The 9,972-nt window shown below is 39.1% G+C and overlaps 1 protein-coding gene across 1 annotated transcript in view; it reads left to right on the plus strand.

The window, feature by feature from the left end:
- GOLIM4 (golgi integral membrane protein 4) overlaps positions 1–9,238 on the plus strand; it is a gene marked incomplete at its 5' end in the record, with an annotated part of 33,555 nt that extends 24,317 nt beyond the window's left edge. The window contains 10 exons of the mRNA XM_080622969.1: positions 28–66; positions 1,212–1,379; positions 2,175–2,501; positions 3,683–3,921; positions 5,309–5,388; positions 5,875–5,987; positions 7,146–7,313; positions 7,857–7,925; positions 8,575–8,655; positions 9,029–9,238. Of these exons, the coding sequence (XP_080479095.1) occupies positions 28–66; positions 1,212–1,379; positions 2,175–2,501; positions 3,683–3,921; positions 5,309–5,388; positions 5,875–5,987; positions 7,146–7,313; positions 7,857–7,925; positions 8,575–8,655; positions 9,029–9,178 (1,434 nt within the window). The 3' untranslated portion in view covers positions 9,179–9,238. The remainder of the gene's footprint in view (positions 1–27; positions 67–1,211; positions 1,380–2,174; positions 2,502–3,682; positions 3,922–5,308; positions 5,389–5,874; positions 5,988–7,145; positions 7,314–7,856; positions 7,926–8,574; positions 8,656–9,028) is intronic.
- Between the last annotated feature and the right edge of the window lie 734 nt (positions 9,239–9,972).

The following is a 9,972-nucleotide window of genomic DNA, read 5'->3' on the forward strand; positions in this document are numbered from 1 at the left end:
AAAATTTCTTCTTGGACTCTCCAGCAGTTAATCAGGAAGCAGAAGTATCCCTCTGGAATGACAAGAGTAATTACTTTGCATTCTGCTTTGCTTTTAGGCCCGTCTGTTTTAATGGATGCCATAGTCTTTTGAAGATGCTTTGAGGTGCGTCTAGCTTTGGAGCTGTTACGCATTGCATCATGTCAATCTGTAGCACTGTGGATATTGTTTTGTATGAGTATTATGCATTGTACATCAATGCATCACGCCCATCTGCTGTACTATTGATTGCTATGATATCACATAACACACAAAATGACATACACAGTCACTGAGTGGAAACTGTAGCCAGGTTTTAACCTGAATTTTTAACAGGATTATGAAATGCACCTCTGCCTTCAGAATGGGTAGTAAATATACCCACTACCTCCACGGAAGCAACAAAGAAGCCCACCTTTCATGTATGCAGCTGGTCATCTCAAAAATCTTACTTTACAAGATAATGTTTCTTGTACCTCTGCTATATAGACAGGGACTGGTGCACCAACCAGCCTGGATTCTTATACTGGACCTTAAAGCATTTTAAGAATACCCTCATCTCGTACAAAGTTAACCAGCAAATCAAATTACAACATTTTACTGTTGTATTTCAGGAAGATGTTAGAAATCTACTTTTTTTCCCTCTTCTTTTTCCTTTTTTTTCTGCTATTTTTCCTTTTCACCACCAGTGTACTATGACTTTCTTTGTCTCAATTCTATATGTTGGCTGTTGTCTTGTGTAACACCTGTTTAAATGTTGAGGATTTGGCATTTTCATTACATGTATATATACTTACTTTAAGACTACTGTTTCCAAAAAAAACTGCACTTCTTTCTGCCTTAAAGAAGTTGTGTTCTCAGTTGCCCTCGTTTTAGTCTGCCAGGAAAACTGCATCATCCTTTTAGATAATTGTGCTGCTTGGCATGAATAAAACAAATTATTGTCTTTGTCCCACAGAATTTTTTCTAATACACTTTGTGTGCATGTGCACTTTGGCTGAAAAGATAGTGATCAATGTTATGTAGCGTGTGGAAATGACCAATTTTAAAAGCTCCCATCTCTTCTTCTCCCTAGTATTTGCTCTCATGAATATCGAGTCTTTCTGCCACGTGCCTTTCCAGCGAGTTTATTCCAAGGTGACTGTGTTTTATTAAGAAACTAATTTTGACACCCTCTAATGTGTTGACTTTAGTCCCAGGTGGAAGAATACAAACAATTGAAGGACACACTCAACAAAATACCAAGTTTCCGACAGCCTGAGAAGTTAGAACAACCAAATGAGCAACCAGAGGTGCGAGCGCCATCTCCCAGCAGTGACCTCCCAAGGCACCGTGAAGCTGCAGCTGAAGAGCGGAAGGAGGTATGAAGTACTGACTGGCTACTGACTCTATAGGAAGTGGTTCTTATTCAACAAAATACTAGCTTTGTGTTTTGTGACTATTAGAAACATATTTAATTGTACAAATTAGTCAGTTCTTGAGTAAAGTAGTAAGGAACAGTTTAATCTTAATGAGTGAGAGAAAAATTTATTCATGATGTTTTCTCACATGGCTGTAAATGCACTTAAAACTGGCTTATGTAGCTGGTTTTAAGTTGTTAAAAATCTTAATTTTTTGAACAAGCAGTCTGTAAGACTTCAGCTATCTCGTGTTACAGAAGAGCTTTAACAAGTTCTGAAGAAATTGATTTTGAGTTTTGTGAAGTTTCAGTGGCACATTTAAAGTCATTATCTTTAAAATGGGCACATTGTCCACTGTTCAGAAAGATAAACAGCAAAGTTGTGGGTAAAGTCTAAAAGTTACCAAATCAGTTGTGGTTTTGTTTTACAAGAGTTCTTGGCCAGCAAAACCTGTGGGAAACAAAAATACAGAGCTTCCCTTGTAGACACAGAATTGTAAGAGGTTTTGTTCCACTTCAGATAAAAGGAGGCTTGACCTACTTTATGATGCAGTTGTGCAACACCTTGCGTAGCTGTGCAGAGCTGAGAATAGCATGTGTCAGGATGGGTAGCTTGTTCCAAAGCAGGCATTTGGCTATCCTGAAGACAGGTTTGCTACTGCAGTCTGGAATAAAGGCATTGCTATCTGGTCCTTGGCTCTTATGAAAATATGAAATCCATATTCTATGCACACATAATCTTGCGCATGTTTTACAGAAGCCACAAGAGAGAGAAGAAATAAATACCCAGGAAAAAGATGACAGAGCTGAGCCTTTTCATCTGCAAAGAAGGCCTAATGAGGGCCAGCATGCCAAAGAACTAAATACTCAGGAACAACAAGAAGCTGGAGAGAATGATGAGCAACATGTTGATCAAGTTGAAGAGGAACGCAAAAAAGAACTTGAAGAAGAAGAAATGGAGCAGGCAGGTCAGCCGGAGCAGTTAGAGGAGGAACAGGATCAGGTTCCAGAAGAGCATGAATGGAAAAAACAGGAACAGAAAGAAGAGGAAACTAACATGTTGGGTGATCATGTTCATTCAGAGGTATGGAGCTTTTGGATTAGACTTGCTGTTTAAATGGAGGCATCTCTTATGATTGCTGGCCCTGTATCAAAGTTGCCTGTTTCTAGGCAAACTCAGTGTGAAATTTACAGAAAGTTTGGGATTCAGAGCACATCTTGGTTTTTAGATAAAATCGTCATATTTGTAGAAAATTTGGGATTTAAAGCCCTTGTATACGTAGGATTCAGGCTCAACTTCAGCACACATATACAGCAGTGCTGTCCAAATGCAGCTTAGTGAACATTAATTCTGCTGATAAAAAATAACAGATGGAAAAAAAGGAGCAGTCAGATTGAATTCCATCTCCTTTAATTTGAGGCCTGTGGTAGCTGATGGGGAAGAAGATAGCTGATGAGGAGCCTTAACTTCATCACTTTGATAGACAGCTGTCCTGCCTTACTAATTTGATGCATCTCAGCAACTGTTTCCGTGTCAGATATGCCTACCTTCTGTAAATACCTTTCCATCTAAATGTTTGTTGTTGTTTGACAGGAAATTTTAACTGCAAGATGAACATGACTAAAATAACCAGGGGAAATCAGTGCGCAGCAGTGGCAAGTCTTGCTTTATGCAGCTCTAAATAAAGCCAGCAAATCCTGGGTTTACATTGCAGATGCATCTCCAGTGGAAAATATATTTTACTGATCTCACCTTAGGCTTTGTTAATATTCACCTAGCAGAATAACTGTGTAACTCCAGTGTGATGAGAAGCCATTGTTGAAGAGGTGCAGTGGATTAGAACACTCACAACAAGTTAAGCTGTGAAACTGGAGTTAAAGTTACTGCTGACTATAAAAAATGTGCAGTGCCTCACTTAAGGCTCAGAGAAACCCCATTTGCTGTCTTAATTGCAAGCCATCAAAACTTACTGGCAATATGTTGGGTTAGTTACTGTTGATGTGCAAGAAAAGCCTGGCTGCCAGCAGCCCACTATCTCCTCTTCCTTCCCCATGTCCTCCACAAATACCCCAGCACTTCCAGTTTATGTTCAGAAAACTAATGATCTTTAAGCAGTGACAAGAAAACTTAAAATAACTTTGATGTAATTTTGCCTATTGCATGTTACATCTTTGTATTTTTTTTCCCTCTTGACAGGCTTCTGCATGCTTGTTTCTGATCAGTGAAATTATGATTAATCTATGACTAACATGTGTCTTTGACAGGTAACATCAGCGAAAGCTGTAACAAATAGACATAAACCAGCTTATGAACAGCAGCTAGAGCAGCAACATCTTGCAGCCGAGAGAGCCGAGGAGGCCAGTGAGCTACGTGAATATCAGGAATCACTACACCAGCAAAGACTGCAAGGACAGCTGTTACGGCATCAACAGCTTCAAGAGAGAGAGCTTCAGCTGCAAAAACAGGCAGAACAAGGAGAGAAACTCTATAAAAGCCGTCTAAGGTTAAATTCTTTTACATGACTTTGTCATGGTCTGTGCTCTAGGTTTTATGGCATCCACCATACCACCTTTGAAAAGAGTGTGGTTTAATGCTATAAACCTAGACTACCCAGAAATTAAGTTCAGTGAGCCTCATCTCCTTTCCAAGGATAAATCTGATAGCTATTCTAAGGTTCTTCCTTCCACTGTGGAAGCCTGTGAAGTCTGGAGTGCATATTGCCCTACACATCCTTGGGAGAGATTAGGAGCTTCTGGCTTACAATGCCCCTTGTCTTAAAGCTTGCTTTGAATTAGTAATTGTTTTCCACTAAGCAGCAATAATCTTGTAGTACTGAGGAGCTCCAATATCAGATATTCGTTTACCTAAACGAAAGTTCCTCTTAAATGTGAAATGTTGTTTTTAAGTAATTCCACTAGGGCTTTCTGGACAAGAGTGACTAATATTATTTGCATTGTAAAGACAGAAGCGTGATTTCAGGAGAAACCAACACCCTGTTAGTGTCAAAGTTACTGTGATTGCAGTTATATTCATTATATTGTATCTTCTGCATGCCTTTCACCCTCTCTGTCATGCTTCCGTATGCTTCTGCTTATTTTAAAATTGTTAGTGACAGTTTTTTGTCTTTTTGATCTTAAGCCCATTTTCTTTGCTGAAACACTGAAATATTTTCACCTGTGTTCTAAAAGGATTTTGATATGAGAAAGCCTTTGTAAATTGGTAGTCAAAAGATTCAGTCCTGCAAGAACAATCACAAGTAAATCCCTTTCAAGGTGAAAGCTTAAACTGCTTATTCATCAAAGTAACCAATTGTGTAGTCTCTCTTTAAGACCCTTTATCTTAGAGGGGCCAGTTCATAGTATTGATACTTTAATTATGGAATATACTACCTTAGGAGTTTTACAAATACAAGGCAGATCACATCAATCTATAGAATTACTGAATAGTTTGGATTGGAAGAGACTTTTAAAGCTCATCTGGTGCAATCCCCTGCAGTGAGCATGGGCATCTTCAACTAGATCGGGTTGCTCAGAGCCCTGTCCAGCATGGCCTGGAATGTTTCCAAGGATGGGGCATCTACCACCTCTCTGGGCCACCTGTGCCAGTGTTTTCACCACCCTCATCATAAAAAAAAAATTATATCTGGTCTGAATATCCCCTCTTAGTGTAAAACCATTACCCCTTGTCATAGCACAACAGGCCCTGATAAAAAGTTGTGCCCATCTTTCTTGTAAGTCCTCTTTAAGTACTGAAAGGCCACAATAAGGTCTTCATGGTACCTGTTCTGACAGGAGTTGGGAAAGACAGAGATTCAGTAGGATGGTTTGTTTGTTAAAGCAGAAACATACATTTTGAAACTGAAATGATGTATTGGCATTGAATTTTCTCAGCCAACAGGCTCATTATGATAATGTGGACCATGATATTGTACAGGGGGAAGAAGAGCAAGGTATTCAGGAAGAGGAAGGAGGTAAGATAAAACTTATGTCCCAACCATATTCAGAGCTTCCCTGTGTACTGTCTTTCATGCAAGATTTTAATACTCATTTCATGTCCGGTTTGGATTCAAGTGAAATACAAACATGCAATTTAAAACCAGTAGCTCATATAACACTGACTGAGCTGAGCTGATTGAAGTACAGGAATTACTAAAGATCATATCCATATTCCTGAAAGCAAAAGTGTCCTTTTGATTGTGCTACTAGGATTGGGCTGTGTGGTTACATTCCTGGCTCTGCCTATGATTCTGTTTGATCCCTTCAAATTATATAATGCTTTAGTGTCAAGTTTCCTACTAGCAGTAAACCAATTCTGTTAGCATTACATGTTTAGGTAAACTTTTAAGGTAAAAGCTACCTAATCTTAAAAGCACATGTGGAAGTTGGTATATAGGAGGCTTTTAGAAAGGCTAACCAGAAACTGCTGTAATACAATAATAACATAAAAAATTTGTCAGCTTATGAACGTGACACCCAGCACCAGGATGAAGGTGAAGATGATGATCAAAATAATGCAAATGAACAGCAAGAACCAGAACATCAAGTAGAAAATCAGCAGGCTGATCAATCAGTGAGTACGAATTAAGATGCTATGGATTGCAGTCTTAGTGGAGTGAAAACCCAGAAGTCTCATTTAACGTAATTGTGCATTACAGAAATAAAATGTAGGAAGACATCTAAGATCTATTTAAAGTTGTCCTTATTGATTTAGGCAGAAATTTAAAAAAAAAAAAAAAAAAAAAAGCTTCCTTATTCAAAGCAAGTTGCTTTTTTTTTTTTCTACATGCCTTTGATCTGTACTTTACATGGAATAAAGGATTTGAACTTAACTGGGACTTGAACAGCTAAACTTAAAAGGAGTGGTCAGTCAGAGTGGTGATGGTATTTTTCATGCTATCATTAGTTGCCAAGGTAAGAGCCAACTCAGTAGCCACTGAAACCAGCTGGAGTCAGTAGAGAAGAAGTGTGAGATCCTGCAAGAAGACGTACCTCAGCACTGAACACAGCTGTCATACCAACTGCACAGAGATCTGGATGCAGAAGATTGCAGTCCTGTACCATCCCATAAATTCCACCTTATTTGGTGGTGTGGAACATGAAGCATATCATCTTTATTCCCCCCCCCCATCAAATTAAATTGTATAGTATTTCTAAGGCATCTTTTACTTGTCAGCTATAAAGATATCAGAACTACTTTTACTGAATGGTAAGCAGAAAAAAAAATATGTGTTTTCTGAAGGGCAGCATATGATGAAAAGCAGGTGTCGCTTTCTCTTGTTTTATTATAGACATAGACAAGGTCAATATTGCAGGGCAGGCTGGAAGTGGAAGATCACATCAGCTCTTTTGAGTCATGCGTATTTCAACTCTTATCTTTTTTCACCTGCTCTTATCGGGCATTGTCAGTTGTCAGATAGTCAGTAAACAAAAGTAGTTTAACAGCCTCTGTGAAATAAGTCATCAGATTCGGTTAGGTTTTTAGCAGATACATACCCGTGCTGCAGTTCTGTCTGTTCTGTGCCGAGGTACCTTTCCTTTCAGGAACTGATGCTCTGTATTTGCTACAGCTTAATCTTGTGAACCCTGATGCCTGTAAGAAGATTCCAGGTGGTTTCAGTGGGCATGGAGCTGGCTGTAATGTAGCTCGTGCTAAGGTAGTTTTTATGTGAAATGGAATTTGACTGTGAGGTAAAAATACATATTTGATGTTAATTTCTGAAAATTACAGAAGGCAGCCATGGAAGATGTGAATCCTGCTGATGACCCCAACAATCAGGGAGAAGATGAATTTGAAGAAGCTGAGCAAGAGAGAGAAGAAAATGTACCAAATGAAAATGAAGAGCACAAGCAAACCAGTCAGAAACAAGAACATCCAGCAATGGAAGAGCACCTGGTGGTCAGTGAAGGGAAAGGACCCCTGTGTTTACCTTCACACAAGCCCCTGCGAGAACACTCATTCATACAATTGTCATGTTTTTGCACAAAACCTTTGTACACTACTTCCATGCCATCACACTCAGTCAACTGTGAGCAGTGATGCTACTTTTCTTCTATGGCCATTCCAGTGAACGCTGCACATTTCAACTGCGTTTAACTGTAAATTCCTCAAGGCAGAGATAATCTGTATTTATATGGCATTAGTCCTTAGTCGCGTGAATATTTCGTTGTCTTCCTGCTTAATATGGAAAGTCTTGCTTTATTCTGTGAAGTGATTTCTATTATAATAATTCTTCTGTCTACTTTTTAATTTAGGGCAGTTCTAAATCATGTAGCTGGGCTGTCATTAATGCTAATGAATGCGCTATAACTTCTTACACTATTATTGTTACTTCAGCTTTACATAAAGTTTTATTTCCAGAACAAGAAGCTTTAACCTTCAGTCTTCTAAAAGTTAACAGGCGTGCACAGAGAACTCAATTTTTATATGATCTTTCTGCAGATGGCAGGAAATCCTGACCAGCAAGAAGATAATGTGGATGAGCAATACCAGGAGGAGGGAGAAGAGGAGGTAAGAAAACAGACGTAAAGTATACGTGGATTCAGGTCAGAGCACATCTCCATTAACATTCAACACTGGTATCTTTTATAACTGCAAGATGAATCCAAATCACTTTGTCTGACTAAGAAACCTGAGAAGTCTTTGCCATTACTTTGCTGACCACTTCTGGACACATTTAGTGTTACTCATGCTTATATGCTACAATCCATTAGTCTTCCATGCAACACGGTATTAATTGTGCCATAATTAATAAGATGAAGCCATTCACAGCACAAGGTGAAATTGCTGAAAACTTCAAGCCCTCTCTGAAGGTCACTGAAACCTCATTAAATTTGCATCTCTAGTCACACACTGTTGTTCTGGGCAAATTACTTCCTTGGCCAGTTACTCTTTAGCTCTGGCTTTGATTTATCTGTGCTCCTCCCAAGCAATCCAAGTTATGTAAGCCCCCACTGTTCATAGGGTGGATAGGGAGGCCGTCAGCACTGTTGCTTGAACTGAAGGAGAAAAGGAAAGGACCTTTTCCTTGGTATGTTGAATGGCATGCTTGTTATGCATGCATTAGCATAAGACTCCCTGCAGTGCTTCAGTACATACTTAATTGCTGTTTTCTTTTAAAGAAAATTAAAAATACACAGATTATTCCTGTGCTTTGTAGATTCAGGAAGATTTGACTGAAGAGAAGAAAAGAGAACTGGAACGCAATGCCGAAGAGCCATATGGCGAAAACGACGAAAATGTAAGTACTCTGTAAACCCCCAAACTCTGTGACATGACTAAACACTTATCATAACTGTGATCATCTCACAGTGACATTATATAGTAATCATTGTAGCTTGCTTTAGATCGTAGACCTTAATATTTCATGCTGTCCCAACTTCCTTTTGCTCATCCTTCCACCCGCACATCCGTTCTTGCTGCCTGGAAGCCTTTGAAAATCTTTTCCTCTTTCTGTCCATCAGCTCTGACAACTCCACTGACAGTCATTTCTCCCTTTCCTTAGCTTCATCTCATTGCCCTAAAATACATTGTAAGGAACTATAAGGCAGTAGCACTGAATCTGTGGTTTGGGGTTGTTTGTTTGTGTGTTTGTTCCTGCCCCCCCCAATCAGGCGGATGAAAAGAATAACAGAGGGGCAGATCAAGAGCAAGAAATCCAAGAAAACAACCAGAAAGAAGTTCATGAAGAAAATTATGAGGAGGAAGAGGAGGAGGAAGGCAGAGCTGCTGCAGCAAAAACTCATAGACGAGGGGAGATGTAGTCTCCCTTTTTTCAGCATTCAAAGTCCTGGTTTTGTTATTTTGGTTTTTAAAACCCAACAAATTTTTTAGGATATTTAATTTCCCAAACAGGTTTGTTTTACACTTTTTACTTTTCTATTGGATGCTCTCATACGTTTATATGAATATGGTATTTTGATACTCTAGATTAGGATTTCTTTTCTATTAAAGCTGTACATAAACAGCTATCATATAGGTTTAATTCTTGTAATTCTGGACATGTTTTATAAAGGCCGTTTTGGAATACACTTTCACCTTGTCCAAAGCCTGAGACATTTGGTCTCATTTCAGACACATTCAACACCTGAGGGAATATCTCTAGTGCCTACACCCAGTTGCATTAGTCTTTCCAGCTGTCCCTGTCTTCCATGACACAACTTCTGTGACTAATGGCTGGGACACCTCCCAGCCAAGGCACAATCTGTGGTGCTTGTAGGGGCTCCGAGGTACTTCCATTCATTAGAATCTCATGAGATTCTTCAAATCCTTGAAGATAAGCACATGCCTAGCTCATTTAGAACCAGGCCTTTTATAGGTGCAGAACGCTTATAAAATATGCAAGTTCTACAAACCTTCAAAATACAGCCAGGTTAACAGCTGTTAATTTTGGCAGCTGTTTATATACAGATAAATTATGCATTTATTTTAATGAGCATACCTAGGTACTGCAATTACATGCACTACATAGCAGATAATGCAAGTGGTGGTATGCTGAGATGTGAACTAGAAACCAGTTTAGACTTTAAGAGCCATTATGCCAAATCAAAACACTACA

Source organism: Psittacula echo, assembly GCF_963264785.1.
Source record: "Psittacula echo genome assembly, chromosome: 7".
NCBI lineage: Eukaryota > Metazoa > Chordata > Aves > Psittaciformes > Psittacidae > Psittacula > Psittacula echo.